Source organism: Perca fluviatilis, chromosome 10 (assembly GCF_010015445.1).
Source record: "Perca fluviatilis chromosome 10, GENO_Pfluv_1.0, whole genome shotgun sequence".
NCBI classification, from domain to species: domain Eukaryota; kingdom Metazoa; phylum Chordata; class Actinopteri; order Perciformes; family Percidae; genus Perca; species Perca fluviatilis.
Window position 1 is genome coordinate 26097645 of NC_053121.1, and position 18550 is coordinate 26116194.

At 39.0% G+C, this 18550-nt stretch overlaps 1 protein-coding gene across 1 annotated transcript in view; it reads right to left on the bottom strand.

Moving 5' to 3' along the window:
- Positions 1-18550, bottom strand: part of diaph2 (diaphanous-related formin 2) — a 420870-nt gene that overhangs the window by 260315 nt on the left and 142005 nt on the right. The window contains 5 exon segments of the mRNA XM_039812941.1: positions 2136-2250; positions 6075-6428; positions 14363-14467; positions 15251-15315; positions 16891-17009. Coding sequence (XP_039668875.1) covers positions 2136-2250; positions 6075-6428; positions 14363-14467; positions 15251-15315; positions 16891-17009 — 758 coding nt within the window.

Here is an 18550-nt window from a genome sequence, read left to right on the forward strand (position 1 = left end):
TGCATGTGTGTGTGTAATAAAAAAAAAAAAACAGGGGCAATATCGCAGACAAATGAAGTCGGTTTTCACCAGTGACTTGTTTGTCAAATCAGCACAAAGGATTTATGGTCCGTGGTTACAATGAGAGTACAAGACTTCAGGAATTCATCTTGCAAGACTCCGTCTCTCCACCTGATCCTCCGACACTGCTTTAAACTACAACCAACACCAGTTAACCAACTTGACTTGAGATGAAGGAAGACTCGCGACTCAAATAGGTCAGATTCAAAGTGGAAATAAGGCGGCGATCTTTTGACAAAATGTTTTATGTTCAAGCACATTTATTGTTACATATCCTCAGATGGCATGCATTTGAAAGACTATACTGCATGAATCATGAAACAGAGGAAAGAGAAAAACAAATGAAGATCCAATCTAGTACCTTTTTTTTTGCAATACCATCTTCATCAAAGCCCTTCTCAGTGACTTTCAACTTCACTGACGAGGGGGTGGGGGTGGGGTGGGATATCAAACATTAAACAGCATTTTTCATTCATGAGAAAATCATGTTCTCTTTCAACAATAGAGGGAAAAGAGCTGATTCAGTGAAGTCGCTGCGGGGGTAATTGATAGGGCTCCAGCAAAGGTAACTCCCAGGGGAAATGCTGGATCATGAATTCCTACCCTGCCAGCGGGAACACGAACTATCTATAGTGCTTTTTTTTAAACCCCAGTGGGTGAGAAATTGAATTTAATAAAGAATTTAAAGGGACATTTAAAGCTGAATTAAAGCCATGTGAAGCTCCTAATGGTTGCATTGCATTTTTAGAATCTAATTGAAAATGTATTTTATAGCAGACATGCAAACATGCTGCAAACATGCTGATTTACTAACAAAAAATATTAAATGTATCTGTCAATAAAAAAATTAAAAGAAAAGAACAAAAATTCAGAGTAGGTATTGCAAAGTTCTGTCAATTACTTCAGAAATGTCACAGACCATGTGTTAACATATATAATGTCTGGCAGATATCCTCCTATAAGAGAGGCCTATCCCTGTCACTTCATTAAGCCTGGCAACTGTTCTTTCCTACCCATATTTTCCTTCCATCTGTATTATGCTGGCAAATCACCTTCCAGCAGCTGAGGCAAAATTGCTATTAAGTTCACAGAACCAAAAGAGTTGAGTCTAGTTTGTAGACCTGACGGCTGTGAGAAAGACAGAGCAAGAATCGGACTTGTGTCCAAACAGACGGTGGGAATATGGGAAAAGTTGGAGGATTCTGTACAGTTATGTCCACACACACTGACAAAGCTCAGATTTGACTGTTCTGCGCTTGACAGGGCTCTGACTTCTCCCCTCGCACTGCTGCTAGAATTAGTGTACCACACACACACACACACACACACACACACACACACACACACACACACACACACGCACACACACACACACACACACACACACACACACACACACACAAACACACACACATCCTGTCAAACAAGTGGAAAACACTCAAATTGTCATGGGAGGAATACATCAAGTGCCTTCACACACCCTTTTCCATACAAAAACATACTTGCTTTATACTGTTTGTGTTATTCATCAGCATGTTAGGTAGCCTGGTTGTGTATCTGAGAAACAAACTGGCCGGGACAAGGAAACTCCCAGAGCTTTCTTCACAAAAGCCTCCCGTCTTCCCTGATGGAAGATTGGCCTACTGGACTGGAAAAGGCAAGAAGCAAACCAAGCATAACTGCTTTCGGTTCACACATATACGTACAAGTTCAAGTTTGTGCACATCCATGTGCACGCACAGAAACACTGATCTGAAGCTACTCAGTGGGTACAAAGAAGAAATGCAATGTGTGGCCACATTGCATCTCCAGCTTTCTCAAAGACACAAACACATAAAAACACTGCACTAAGAGCATTGGTATCCCTAATTGGCACAGAGAGCACACATAGATGGTGTTCAAATGCAGTGGGAAAAGTGCTTGGTTTTAAGATAATTAACATTTCAGTGAGAAAAATGGCTTCTTAAAGTGTCACAAGATGAAAGTGGTTTGGCATCTATTGCCTGAGAGGCTAAATGAAGCATGTGTGTGTAGATTAATTAAAGAAGGGGTGAAGAGAGATGACGCCTCCTTACCTTTGGTCTGCGACGAGAAGCAGAGGGAGAGCTGAGCAAATAGGTCAGGATTCTCAAACTTCTCTTCTTTGACTTTGATCCAGAAGCAATTCTCTGCCATTTCCTGAGGCACTATCTGCAATGACACAAGGATTCCATTATCACCACAATCAGAGACCGCCATTTCACCAACCTGCCACTCAAAAAGTTCTTCTCACTGGAGATGGGCTTTTTGTGTGTTTTTTGTGCGTGGACACACACATGTCCTTGTGTGTGAATCCTTAGCATCGGAGTAGCAAACACAACAAACAAAAAGAAGACCAAAGTAAAAGAGGAGTCTGCAGGAATAATACGTCCTTTTATGTGATGACAAAGCACAAGAATATGACCACGTCTAAATGATGTGTGGATAGACCTTGATTGAACCATTCACATCAAAGCGCTTGTTGACCTCTCCTGAAAGCTAATGAAATATGTGAATTTCAGCTTGCCGCACAAACCCTCAGCAACCCTGTTTATACATTCCTCCTACCTAGACCTGCCTGAAAAAGCAAAGCCTTGAAGAAGCACTCAAGTACCTACATAACAGTACAGTGAGGTGATAGCAGGCCACAGGGATGCTTTCACACACCCCGTCTTTCATTCCCTCCATTCTACTAAGTAGATAATAGAGTAGGAGTGTACAGAGAGATTCAGACATAAACAAACCGATCTGACATGCTGCAGTTATTACGAGCTAATAATATGTGTGACACTACACTACATCTGGTGTACATTGTGTTAAGTTCTATGGGGAAAGCTCTTATGAAGGGCCTGGACTAGCAGCTGGCCTGCTGCCGTTAACCTCAAAACCACAGCAATTGCATGAGAACCAAATAACTTTCTGGCCAAATTTAAACTCCATGGAGAAAGGTTTAATGGTATGTGTGTATGGTTATTTATGTATGCTTGTTTCTATTACATATTGTCTACCGTTCTATCACTGTAAAAAACTTTGAATTACTTTCACATGATATTGTGCTATACAAACAAACTCAAACTTGCCAAGAATATGTGTCAGATGTGAAAGCATATCTTTTTTTATGCACAATGGGTTTCTTGAAGAAAAACTAATCAATATCTTTTCTCATAAATCTGTGACATACACCCACTTTAAGAAACAGCAGTGTTTTTTTCCTCAACAAAATAGGTAGAGCTAAAAAAAAACAAATGTTGCAGCTAAAAAGTTTAGTGAGTAGGAAAGTGCACAGTAATACAACAAAACAACCTGAAACAACCCTAATGAAGGATGCTTTTAAAATTGCAACTTATCTGAACTCCTACTTTGTGAATTTGTCAATATAATGGCAAAAAACAACCTAACCCGCCTAGCAGTCACAGCCCATCCTAGTGAGGCCCCGAATACAAGGTAAATATAGCACTAGAAAAGTCACTTAGAAACTGGATTGGTCACAGATTTCTTTTAAAAGTCCTATTCCAAATGCATTAATGACCACAAAAATTCAAGATATATTCACACGCATAGCATAGAAAGATTTTGCGTTATATACCTGACAGTATTGGGTCAACAGACAAATAAAGACCACACATTGACTGAATAAATAGCGGGTTAAATTGCATTGATGATTTTTTGGGGGGAATTCTAATTTCCGTTACTTAACATTCAGCCTGGTGCATAAATCTTAGGCATTCCTGTTGGGGCTGACCAGAATAAAAATGTCATCTCTGTGTTTGAAAAAAATGTCATCTAGATGTAGAAACGGCATTTGTTACAACCTGAGCTAATGAAATAATGTTGAGCTTAAACATAAGCCTACCTCATGGTGCTCTGTAGGACATAAATTATTTACTTCATCTCAATGTAGCCATGCAGCGTTAATTAGCAGCGTGAGATTATATGCATTTTATTTGTTTTATTGGACATAAATCATAATTTCTGTTTTTGAAATTCAAAGTTGAATGGCCAAAATGGCAGCCAGAAAAACAAATGTGTATGTTGTTTGTTTTGGCCTTTGGACAGTCCCATTATTAATCTTGACAAATAACTTTCTGTGGGAATAACTGACACACAGATATGGAAACACATGCAGGAAAAGAAATAGCTCATGCTGATTTAAAATGCATTCAGCGCTTAAACAAAGCTGACATTTCCCAATGTGTGCCTAAGCTTGTCTTTTCCCATGTGAGTGCCTTACACTACTGCTCCTGACTATGAATTCACTGTCACCACATCCTTTGCTTGACTGAAGGACTTGTACTGTAATCGAAAAAATGTCCAATTGTGTAATTGTCAAAATGACTTTTTCCCATTTAGAAGCTGCCCCCATTACTTTAGCTACAGTGTGTATAGTAAGCATGTATGTATGCTAGATTGTATGTTTGTACGTATGTACAGTAAGTAGTCATTAATTGTGTACAGATGATGCAACAAGTCATGAACTTTCAGCTGCCGGCACAGCTTCATGTCAAACTACATTGTCCAGTAATAATTGAATAATTCTTTTGCAAAATAATATAACAGCCTTCTTTTTCTTGTATCAAATCTATGTGATTCATACTCTTTTCCGATATGTATGGGGTAGTGAAAAGGAGGGGATGTAGGTAAAAAAAAATTACAAGTATCTTCTCTTTCCCCTTCCTTTTTTATACAACTAAATTGTATTTGGTCCTGGCACTCCCATACTTCCATATGCAGCACATAGAGAAGACAGACGACTCTTGTCCCACTTAATCAACACAAGAGACACAGATTGTTTTTCCTCAGGTAGGTTATGAATTTCATTTGCATCAACAAACTACAATTCCTGTGGAGACAAGGTCAATGCACCTGCACATTAACCTCTGTACACTTCCCAGACAATGGGCATTTGCACGCCACTGCAGGCACACAAATGTGCAAAACCACATTGATACTGCACAAGAAAATGACAAATAATATTTAAAATATCACAAACAACTCCGCCTGGTATTAAAAAACTAAAACTAAAATTGTTGTTTTTCTTACTGGTTACACAGGTTTGACATTCCATCCTGCTGTATGACACTATTAATCACTTTACCTCTTGCAACACAAACTCCCACACACAGAGAAGCATTTGCATACATGGCATTTTAGGAGTCCTTGAAGTGAGAGAAATTCATTCTGCAACATGCTGCTTGAAATGCAATATTCAATGTTGACTTGCATTTCCACAGTCCTTTCTCTCATCTGTGTGTGTCATTTGGTGGCCTGTTGTTGACTAAATAATGTATCACGGAAACCAAAATGTTCCCCACTTGTTCTTCAAAAAAAGAAAATGATAAAAACGTGACGATATGACTACAATGGCCTTCAACACTTTGAAAAGTAGCAGTCAAAATGTCTCTAATATATAGCTTAAATCTACCAAAACCATTCAATACAATGTGCAGCAGTCACATGGTGTCAAAAGAACTAGGCTGATGTTTTGGTTGCTGTCAGTAATTGAAGACAAAGACGCAAGGTCACATAAGCAAAGGCAAAGAACCATTAAATTAATGCAAAGAATGTCCTATTAAACTTGTATTCAAATGTGATGGAATATTACACAGCTCGGTCTTCATTCAATACCAACATTCACAAATCCAAGAACATTTGAGCAATGGAAATTGTTTACTGTTGAATCCTTTGAAATGAGCACCCATTTCAAAGGATTTAACAGTAAACAATTTCCATGTGATGGAATGTGCTGTTGAATAATGTGGCTGCTGGATGAACAGTTGTCTGACTAGATTGCATTGCTAGAGTACATTTGAAATTGTGTATTATGTTGGGTTACTTCAAAAACCCTCACAAGTCAGTGCTAAATGGTGACATGTTTTAACTGCATAATATTTCATGTCAACAGTGGAATATTATTTCCCTTACAGTGTCCATTTACCAATACTATCAGTGAACATAAGATTATAGGTTGCAGTGAATCAGAGCTCAGGTTACCATACCTTGGTCCAGTTGACCCTCTTCATCACAGTTTCAGGCTTGTAGGTCTTCTTGGGCTGCAGTCCATAAGGCAGCTTGATGACAGGCAATGCAGGTGGGGCCCCGAAGAAAGGCGGAGGAGGTGGACCCCCACACCCGGGGGGTGGTGGTGGAGGTGGAGGTCCTCCACCTGGGGGAGGAGGTGGAGGTGGTGGTGGTGTCATGCCAGCGTGACCGGGGAGAGGAGGAGGAGGTGGGGGAGGGCAGCCACCAGGTGGAGGTGGGGGAGGAGGTGGGGGAGGAGGAGGTGGAGCTGCTGCACCCCCTGGTAGGGGTGGTGGAGGTGGTGCTCCAGGCGCAGTTGGACCTGCTGCAATCTGCAAATACAGGGAAGAAATGTTAATGATCGCCTACACATTAAGTGAGGCTCCCTTCGGTTTAATCTTAACCTCGATCTGATGCCACTAATAGAAAAAAAGCAATAAGGCGTTTTTGTTTTTTTTTTCTGCTGGGGAAGAGGCCTTTTTGTGCTGTGAAAAACAAAGTTTTACTGCCTGCACAACTTCAGTATCTTAGTAACTTGCCATGAGCTTTGACTGTGGGCAGAGAGTAGGGTGTGTGTGTCAATACCAGTGAACAAGTTCACTGCAGTGTTTTATGTCAAGGATTACTAGGTTCTGTGCGAGTGTTGCTTCCAAGTTCAGAGCACATGAGGAGGTTGTGTCCTCTGCTGTTTCCATGACTTTACTAATCAAAGAGAGCATGATCATTAGTTCACCAGCCATGTTTGTAGATGTGTTTGCCAAGTTGACTTAAAGCTTTTAAGCAGGAAAAGCAAGATGCAACTTTTCTACAGATGACAAGTCATTTTAAACAGTATAGTATGTAAGCAAATCAGATTAGGAGAACATGCTTGCATTTAATACATTTAAGTTTGTTAAAGATGCAGTAGGTAAGTCTTATAAAACTAACTTTCTGTCATATTTGCTGAAACTGACCCTATGTTCCAGTAGAACTACATGAATTATGTAAAATAAAAAAAATAAAAACTCCTCTGGCTCCTCCTACAGCCTGTAGTGCCATTGGCAAAATTCCACCGCTCCCGGTTGATTTTCTCCAATCAGGGCCACAGGGAGGGGGGGTCTATCTGCCTGTCAATCACTGCTCAGGCACGTACACACATATAAGAGCGTTCTCCCCTCCCCGCGCACAAGCTGCAGAAAGGTTTCCCAAAACTCCGGTGAATATTGGAGAGGCTTTTCAGAGGTGGCGTGAGCTCCGGGATTTTAAAGATCTGAAGAACGATGCAGATGTAGCCACATTTCTTCTCGACAGGTAACATAATTATGATGAATGATTTATCTTTCACTTGGTTATTAGTAGTCAAAAGTCCACAAAGCTACGTTGGTGAGGATGATAGTAACGTTAGCACAGTGGTCGGTCAGATATGATGCTGAAATGGCTAACGCTAGCCTGCTAGTTAGCATCGTTTTACTGTTGGTGAGTAAAGTTAACGTTGTGTTAGTGTTTAGTTATTGAACATGTTGTCTGACATGCCTAGGCAGGTCTGTCAAACTCCCTTGTGTGGGAGGGGCTTAGGAGACGGTTTGGGCTGCAGCAGAAAGGGGGGAGGGACTGAGAAGTTGTCGATGTTCAAATTTGTTGGCGAAGTCCTGGCTCTTCACAATCTTACCTACTGCAGCTTTAAGTAAAAACAAAAAGGGTTTGTAAAATCTTTTATTTTTGTGACACCCAGCACCATAAGTAATGCACATACTGGTGCTTGTGTTTAGTGACAGTTTTACACGATCCACACTATGACATCAGGTATGTATTGAGAGGAGCAAGTGGAATGTTTAAAAATTAACTTAAACTCAGTGGCAACTACACTTTCTGGTATTTATAGCAAATACATTTATGGAAAATACATGAGAAGTCAAAACTGTTGTCTGCATACTTGAACTTAAACTTTAGAGGCAAACATTAAATACACATACTACATACACTTTGTGACTGTAAAAAGCCTCCCTGAAGCAATTCTAAATACAGTGTGAGGATATGTTCTAGTCATGGGACTAGACATAATGGTTGTGTACAATTTATATGAGATCACGACTTGAGCAGCTTATGAAACAGTAACCATTTCATATGCACATCCTGTATGATTTATTAGAAACTAATTAGTTAAATTAATCTAATCAGAATCTGGATTTTGTATTAATCATTTTCTATATATTACAATATCTCTTAGTTGGTGCCACAAAATGTGCAATTGTGTCAGGTTGCAAAAACTGGACTGAAATCATTACTGTCATCAAATAAATTCATAATTATGATCTGATCCTTCAGTGCTGTTGATTATGCTTGCCCATTGGAGGCACAATTCATATTAACACCACTTATATGGAGAGTTGTGAACTGTCCAAAGGGTTGGCTGCTTGTGTTCATTATCTCAGTGGATTCAATATATGTGTGTGTGTGTGTGTGTGTGTGTGTGTGTGTGTGTGTGTGTGTGTGTGTGTGTGTGTGTGTGTGTGTGTGTGTGTGTGTGTGTGTGTGTGTGTGTGTGTGTGTGTGTAAAACCTGTGATAGACTACTGTTTTAATTTACAAAAGATAAGAATGTTGCTGTCATCAAGTCTTTGTCCTGAGTCCTCACAATGGCAGGCTATTAAACAGTAGACAGGGATGTAATTAGACCCCAGACTGATAAGACAAGTCCTTCAGTCCTTTGACATGTCTGCACTATCACACAATCCACAAACACAGGTAGTCAGTGATAATGGCAACAGAAAATTGTTTTAGAGAAAAAAAGTTATGCAAATACAACAATTACAGTCAGCCGAGCTAAGACGGGGTTTGATCTTTGAAGCTGATTAGACCAAAAAGCCTTTTGACTTGCACTTCTCATTTCCAAAACCAATTCCCCACAATGTGCTTTCCCCCACTTGATTGTGTGTACAATGTGATTGGCTTCATATTTAAAGACATTACATTGGGATTTATTACATAATGGCATTGGTGGATTGTTTATTAGGGCCAAAATTAAAAAGGTGTTCTGCAAGGAGTTTCTTGCACTGATTGCCCAGAGCCTTTCAGTGAAAATCTACATCCAATGATTACATGTCTGTCAATCTCGAGCCCTCTGTGGCCCGTATTCTCTTTTAAGATTAATATGAGAGAATGGAAGCAAATTAGCTGCTAAATTAGAGTGCAGTTGTTTCCATTCAGATGGGCCCTCTGACTCTTTATCCATCTCTCTAACTCTCTCTCTCTCACTGTCTCTAATCTAACCAATTATAACCCCAGTGTTTCACAGAACCCTTGGGATACAATACCATGGCCACTGGCCTCTTCTTCCTCAGATATGAATATAAACAACTAATACAAAACAGGTCCATATTTTGTAAAGTGTATAATAATTGTGTCTTTTGATTGAAATAACAGCCATTTTATACTGAATTCATATGGGACAAAATCAGACTTTATGTTTTGCATTGTAATTATGTAGCCCATACATGTTTTTTATGCAACATGTATAGTATGTCCATAACATACAAGTGTCTGAGTCTGAAGTAGCAAACACAAGTATACTATATATAATATAGGCACTATATTGTTTGAGTACAATATGCAAGTAGTCATGATTATGTGAGACTAAATACACACACACACACATCTAGACATATAGAAATATAATTTTCCTATGTTATGTATTGATTTCTAATATTTCTATTATCAAGCATGTCTAGCATTACTTTCCCAACTTAAGATCAATCTATCGATTTAAATATTGTGTTTCTCGCCAGCTTGTAAAGGTCTCTTTGATGCTTTTTGGCTGACGTTCCTTTAGCAGAGCCCATCTGGAGCTCTGTGTATAGAAGAAAACTGGGCTAATATGAAATCTAACCTATCCAATTTGAATTTATAGTCTTCTGGACTCAATTGGGAGGCCAGCATGGCAGGTAATTAACTCTGAATGCTATGTGATTAAATCTAGGCCCCAATCTCATCTCTGATAGAGGAATTTAATCACAAAGTGTTTACTTATGAAAACTGCATTAAACAGGCAGGAATTGTGTGTAGTTAAAAGTTAAAACTGCTACAGAATTTAATATAGCTTGCAACTGTTACATTATTTATCTTAATGGAATGAAGTCATTTAAAGCATTTTCTGTTTTTGTGGATTAGTAATTTCAAGAGACAAAGTATCATATCAATTATTTGTACATTTTGTACATGTGTATTTCAGTTTGAGATTTTTTTTTTCTTGCAAATAAAGATTAGAGGCCTTGTATGTCAGTTTAAATATATACAAATATAACTTATATTTACAGATGATTCAAAACAAGGCTTTAAACCGTAATGCATAATACGGAGTAGGGTGCACATGCAGAGAGATCAACAGATCGGACAAAAGATCAGTTCAACAATCAGTTTGAGAGTTTTTCTCCAACGAAGGATTTTAAGCACCACAATCCCATTCATTGAATATTTAACCTGGATTTGCAGGTGATTAAATGTCTGATTATGTCAAGGGCTGCACATGCAAAGAGGACACCCACCTTGGCTTCAGATTCCCCGATGAGTCTCTGAGCCTCTTTGAGCTTGTCTTTTCAATAGTTAACTGTGCAGATACAACACACACACACACACACACACACACACACACACACACACACACACACACCATGGGAACACACAACAGACACAGAGGGCAACAGAGAGGCACACATGGGGGTGGGTTAGATAGACAGAGAAGAAGAAGAACACTAGTATACTAGAACAGTAGTACACTACAGTACTCACACGAAACAGAAAAGCCAGAAAAAGAGGCAAGCAGGGAAAAAGGATGTCCCTTACACATTTAATGACAAATACAGTATTATATTCCCATTTTGTCTGAATGAGCTATTTGATGTGCAAAAGGCACAGTGTACTTTTACACCTAAAACAAGATGTAATCTACCTTCAAAAGAACATCAGTGTAGAGCACTGACTGCAGCATGAAAGGAACAAGGCACAGCATCACTGACAGTTGGTGCACCTTCAAAACCCTTCTTCCATTTCCCCGTATTTTTTATTTTTTTTTGGCATCACAAAATACATTTCAACTTAACACACGTAGATGTGTGATGGGCATTGATTTCACTCTGCAGTCTTCGTTTCAGAAATGTACTCATTTTGCTTTGATATTTCACTCTGTGCGACCTTGCTAAAGTAAAGAGGATGGGAACGTATTCCACAGCAACAGAACATGTAATCTTTTTATGGAGTCCTACAGAATAACTCTTACTATGGACCGTAGTGAACTAAATATTTAATGTCTGTAATGGAAAAGGAGATGGGAACTTTTAGTAGGGGGACTTAAAAAAGAACTTTCATTTTTGAAAGAATTTTAGAAAATGGTGGTAAAGTGCAAGATTTAAAGCAAAGAGTTTTGTTTTATCTTTCATCCTTAGGGATTAAAAGTAAGAGGCTTTTAGATATCTCAGTTTTAAAGAACAAGCCTAAAAGATTTTCAGCAGGTATAGAACAGTATGTTTTGCTTTCTGAAAAGTCCAGTGCTTTTTAACTCCCATTTTCTGTATAACTGTTAGGATGCACGTATAACATATTTGAATGACAGTGAATTTGACAGTACATTTTTGGTTTAACAACTGAAGTGGCTCTATCCCTAACACAAACACACATTAAAAGGACAAATTGTAATCATCAGAAGGACCTGGCAGAATAGACAGTATTTTTTTCTGAAAACCAGTGCTAACCCCATTTTTGTAAACTGTAAAAAACATATTTAAACAGTGAATTTGACAGTACATTTTTGGTTTAACAACTGAAGTGGCTCTATCCCCTAACAGCAAATCACACATTATATTATCAGTTGAGTCAAATTCTGTAATCATCCAGGGCGGAAGGCAGCCTGGCAGGAAAAGAGAGAGAAAGTGGTCCACTACACCTCCAGCTCCTCTTGGGGCCAAGCTGGGTCAGCTACAAGACCGCCAGGTTGTTAAAACCTATTAATGGGATGGCGCAGAGTGCTCCAATGTACCACTGCAGTGCTACATTATTCATCACAACCTGAGCCAATCCAATGAGTTCCTTCCCTTTTTTTTTGCCTTGAATGGTTGCAAGTAAAGGTTTGGGGAAGGGTGGATGATTTCTTCTTGTTGTGATTCCTGTGTTCTCTGTTGATGTTTATAGGCAGAACATCCACTCAACTCAATTGGGGGATAATCAAACAGACAAATCAAACAGGCTGCTTGTTACTATGCCAACGTTCCCAGACAAAGACTCTCATTAAATGGGTTGGTTCACAAACAAGGTGAAGAGAGGCGACTCAGGCATGCATGTGTTTTAATGTCTGACAAGAATTCTGTCTCTCAGAGATGAAGGGTTAGTGTTAGCTCCCACTTTATTCATATTCAGCATAACAACAGTAAAGGCCCAGCAGCTTTGATGGACAAACGTGTGTCCTCACGCCGATTTAAAGGTTCTGTGCTCTCACAGTTAATGGCCTTCTACAACACTGTGTCAAACAGCAATTAGGTTGCAAAACACACTCTTTCCGCCTAGTCTGCCTGAAGTAGCAGAATCACAACCGTCTGAGAGGATGACACTTATTTTGTCTATTTCTTGAGGTAGCAATTGAATGGTCTATGCGAACACCTGCCTAAAATAAAAAATAAAAAACAGGAGATAACTCTGAATTGTTATTACACACATTATTTGTTTCTTCTTTTTTAAGTTTACTCCTTAAAGCCCCAAAATCAACTTTCAATTAAAATAAATTAATACGTGAGGCCAGTTAAAATCAACTGCACTTTCCAGATTAAATAGATTGACATCCAAAGTAGGTAAGTAAGTTTATGTTCTGTCAAAATGAATAGGGGATATTCTAAAGTCGCCATGGCCACATTCATACAAACTAATTACATGTTTCCCTGCTGAGGTTAATGTCTGTTGATGTACAGCTCTCCAGCAGTAGCAGCTCTTTGAAGGAGCATTCAGACAAACAGGGGAAGAGAGGGCTTGAGTCCCTGAGGGTTCTCTGATCTACACTACCTGTTAATGCACCTCAGTCAGTCAGCCAGTCTTCAAAAGACAGAGGCCTACCAGGGGAGGGTGAGGGGAAGGTGTGTTATAGGGAAGAAAACACTTGGAAACACAACATTAAAAGCCCCAGCAAGGGAAAGAGGGCAAGCAAAGGTAACACAGCCTGATGCATTCATTTCTGACAGAAGGTGGAAGACTGAGAGAGCAAGGGAGAAAAAGGGGCGAGCAGACGGAGCAGGTGGAGAGGAGCTTTAGATTCTGATGGTCTCGTTAAAATAGGCGGGCATTAATCAGGAAAAGGAGTGAGTGATGAACCAGTTTGGGTAACAATGCAGGTAACAAGAGGTGACACAGCATCCATGCATATAAAGTGCTGGAGTGAGAGCTCCACAAATTAAGTTCTAAGGAGGATGTGAGTTTGGCCAGGACAACGGCCAAAGCTTGTACTACATAACAGCATGTGTTGGGGACCTAAGAATGATTGCTAGAGGACTGAAGTAACAGCATGTTACAAGTGAGAAAACTCCCAGTGATGCTGATGATGACCACATATTCAGGTGCAGTTTATCAGAGAGGGAGTGCCAACCTAAGCAACCAGAAATGAATGTTTAAAAGAAAAAGCAATCTGTGATATAAATGTAGCTATACCATCTTTCAATGCCGGCTTATATTAAATTGCCTAAGCAGGAAGGCAAACTGCCCTTTTGTCCCAAGGAAGTACTAAAGTATTTGAAATTGGGTTAAGGGGGAAATAGCAGTCATTTTCTGTACTCAAAATGGACGGTTTTGCCTGGGAAGAAATGATGTAGAGACCTAGAAAAGAAATGCAATCCATCTCTGTGATGATAGAATTACATAGGAAAAGCTTCAATAGAGCAATTCGCCCATATAAAGAGCTACAACTTAAGGAGATTGACCCTTTATTAAATCAAATGTTCTTGCATGGACGATAACTCCCACTTACAGCAGCAGCACATCTGTAAGTGAGGTGGAAAGGTATCCTTCTGACCAAATCAGCCTTTTTTCTAGTGGAAGCATTACTTCTTGTTGCCATGCACTGCATTTTTTGTTATTCTGTATGAGATTGTATTGAATGTTTTTGACTAAAAAAACTGATTAAAATGGCTTCTGGGCATTAGAGTTTTCACTTTCTTCTTTTTCATTTTGTTTTTTGGGGAAAACAAAGAATATAAAAGATCTCGGGGGGAATGTAACACTGTTTTGCAGAGTAGTGGAATTTCTCTCTATGGATTTACCTGGGACTCCAGGGCCTTGATCTTCCCCTCCAACTCTTTGATTCTCTCTTCCTTCTTTTGAGACTCGGCCTGGGCCTCCTGCCGTGCACTGAACTCCTCATCAAACTGCAAGAAAAGAGACACAAGTATGTCTATGTGCACATAACAAACACGTGTACACACACACACACACAGGTTTGTGAGCGGCACATTGTCTCCAGAGAATAGCCACAGGGCACATCAACAGACACCAAAACACGCCGTCTTACACTCTCTGGCCGATTTCTATTCATAGCTCTCATGGCCCTAGAGCCCTGTTGTCCTTTGTCTTTGTTTCCTGGCCTGGCTTTCATGTATGTTGATGGATCTAACCTTTGCAGAAACCGAGCCATGTCGCTACAATGATTTCACTGGCCCAGCAGGGTGGACGATGGGCTGGTGGGACAGGACTCTTAAGAAAAAAACATCCTGGACCCCCTTGGTGTCGCCAGGTAGTGGTAGTGAGATCTCCTTAAGATACATTTAAATATGATACTAAAATATGCTGCATGTTAAATTGCTAGTTATGTTATTTCTCTCAAATAAATTGCAATATAATTAATCAATCAAGCAAATAATCAATCAATTTACATTAAAAGGAAATGTGAGATAAAAAAAAGAAACCCTTAAAGGAATATTAAGAGTCGGCATATAACTTAACTCTGCCCCGGCACTGTGCACAAATAAGTATACATCAGAACATCGGCATTGATTCTTGTAATGCCGATACGGATCATGTAGCGTCACACCCAGGTATTGATCAGGGCATGGAAAATAAATAGCTTGTCTGGGAGCTCTGAGGAAGGAAAAAACTTTCCTGATAGGAGCCGGCCAACCAAAAGGGGCTGTTGGGAGTGATTAATGCCTTACCTTTTTGGAGTACTCCGCAGCCTTCTGCTCACTCTCTTCAACTTTGGCTTTATCCACACACTGATCTGCAAGACAACAGAGCCACAGTCACGAGATACTTCAAATGTGTGATGTGCCGCATTAGCTTCTCGAGTGAGATTTTCAATTAGACCTGGCTCTTGTTTTTCAAAGTATTATATTAAGGCTTATTTGTTTGAAAATATTTTTTTAAAAGGTCTGTGAGATGTTTACAACTTAAGAGATGGTCTTAAAAAATTGCTATAGATCATGGGTACATTTTACAACACCTAAAATGCAATTTGTTTTTTGTGAAGAAAAAAAAAAACAGCTCTTTTCATTGGTGGACGTGATTGTGATGAAATGCAAAACTCATTTAATGATAAAATAAATGAAAAAGGTAAATGTCTGCTCTGTGAAAAAGAAGTATAAAATGAGAAGCTTAGGAGACTTATGCAATGGCTGTGTTGTGAAGAAGGGACAAGAAGGGAAAAGGTGTTTTATTGATATGATCAATAGCTGCCAATAGTGAGCAACTCTTGGCTCATGCAGATGTGCTATTTTTTTTTCCTCCTCTTCTCTTCATTTATACTGACTAAAGGTGTCCTTAAATAGTCGGAATCATCACCTTAAAACTCTGAGCTCTCATGTGTTGCTTAAGGGTGTGTCTTGAACAAAAGAAAAATCAGTCAGAGTTTAAAGTACAGAACTAAATCAGTGTTTTTTGACAATTTTACTTAATTTTCATCAAATCAGTGTTTTCCAAAAGTTTTGTGTGTCAGGTTTTTTCAGGTTTTATTTAGGTATATTTTCAAATCCCAATTTTACAATGACCCTGTTGATGAATCATCTGAATGATAGTGTATGTGCAAGTTTTAAGTGTAAATTATTGTTAGATCACACATCACACAACACATTTTAATAGGAAACAGCATCCTAATGTGAATGTGAAAAAAGCAAACAACAGAAAAGATGAATAAGAAAGGGTGGGAAGGCATCTTTCGATATGCCATGGGACTCTGGCATCTGTAACAAAACACATCCTTGAAAGTATTTTGTCAACTGATTAAATCTCAGTAAAGTGAGTGACAAAACTTATTCAATGCTGTGTCAGTCCTCGGTGGATAGCTTTAGAAACTTTTAATGACCCTTTGTTGGCAAGTCACAGAACTGTTAGTGACAGAACAGAGCGACACAAAGTGGTGTTATTTATTTATTTTCACCGTTTGAAAGAAAATCTCCATTAGTGCATTAATGCAGTGCAAATAGATGTTTGCTCTGCATACAGAGTAACTGAGGAAAACGACATTAAAAATAATTCTGAACTAGCTGATCTCATTTTCACCAGATATAATGTATTATTTATCAATAATTAGATGACCCCATCTTATATGTCAAGCCACTGTGTTTGTCAGAAGAATCTCAGGGGGACCTGGGAGAATAATGAGAATGACTGCTAGGTATGGAAACATGTTTAGCAACATCAGTGATATGCCTCCTGCAGCACATAGTGTAAAAAGAAAAAATATATATCTTTCAGGATCTGAACTAAGTCTTAAAGACTTCCATTACACATTTTAAACTTTTGCCAACAAATATGTTAAATGAATGAGTGAAGAAATGTAAAGCAATTCATAAAGTACCAATCAGATGAGTGAAGTCCACGTCCAATCTTTTACTGTAGCCAAAGTCAGGGTCCATCCCACTGCGATGCAGGACCACCTGAGACACGCATTCTTCTATCACCTTGTAATACTGAGGCCTGAGGGGTCATGAAACATAAAGCAGAACAATTAGACAAGGCACAGAAAAATATGAGTGACACAAACTCTACAAGGCTAATTAACCACAAATTATTCCCTTATCCAAGCTAGAGGTCACAAAATGCCACGGCAAAAAGGGTGCTGCTGGAGAAAATAGGCACCCTATTAAATTTGATCACTTGCTTCACCCCGATCATGAAATTAGCAGATTAATGGACACACAGAACCCAGGTCTGTGTTAGTCTGTCCATTTCAAGGTGACAGACGGTAGCCAAGGCTACGCTTGCCCTCTTGCCTAATTTGCAATCATCTTTGCCAATTAGAGCAACCATAAAAACTGAAATGTAAATCTAATCAGTGTAATGTGTGTAATTGAAAGCACAATGACCGGGAAAACATGTCAGCCAGTTAGGAGTGTGACTGAGTGCTTGGTGTTGTCGAGCAGGGTGTGTGAATCAGAGTCCTATTCCGCCACACAGGTTGGTATGTGACCTTTTCTCAGTAACATTATCAACTTTAATTGCAAGTGACATTTAGCAAATACAATGGCAGCTTAGGCAGAGCTCCAAACTGAGAAATAATTATTTTCTAAGCATGACATTGACCAGAAGTTGATGGTTAAAATCGCAAATGAAAAAAAGTGCGAAAAAAAAAACTCAACCTCCATTTATTTTAAATTGGAAGTTCAGATTTGAACTGAGGTACTAGATCTAGAAAATCAAACCTTAATGATGGTCATGAATAATGCCCTAATACAATTTTAAAAGAACAATGCCCTAAACCTGGAACCACAGCAATCACAAGTGCAAACTCCATCCGCAAGTGCACGTCGGTGTGACCTACTAATCGCAATTCTGGTACAGCGGTATAAAATCTGGAATCGGGGTGAAGCGGGATGAATACATTACTAATAGGAGAATACATTATCAGCACATGGAGAAAGATTCAATGATCACATAAACTCCTTCTATCTCCTTTTTAAATAAACAGTTTTCTAGTGGTCACAGATAAGAGGCTATGTCCTTCTATGACTCCCAAAGCACAAAACACTCAAAATATCCTTCCAGTGGCAGCTGATGATGCAATGTTTATTTTCTTTTTAAGAAAACCGTGGTATCTTTGCCAACTCCTGTTTTGGCATATACTGTATTACAACATCAGGAAGATGACAAAGTTAACACAAGTTCGAGAAATCCCTCTATGCTGTAGTTGAATGCCCTTTTAGCTTCTTGAGATTGTCCAATAGATTTCTATGATAATAATTGAAATGCAGGGATTTAGAGAAGATTTTATGATAACGTTGATGCTGATAAAGAACTCAAGGTCTGATCAAAGCCTGCACATCTGATGGTTCTGCATGAAGGGAAGGAGCACTAATGTTAGAAAAATTTAATAATTGATTTGAGCGGCAGAGCTGAGAGCAAAGTGTCAGATGTTATTTTGTGTACCTAAAAAAAACCACATATATCCAAGTATGTGTCGAAAGGAAAAGGAATGTGATAAACAGCAACTTCTAATCAAAATTAAATGGAATCAAGTT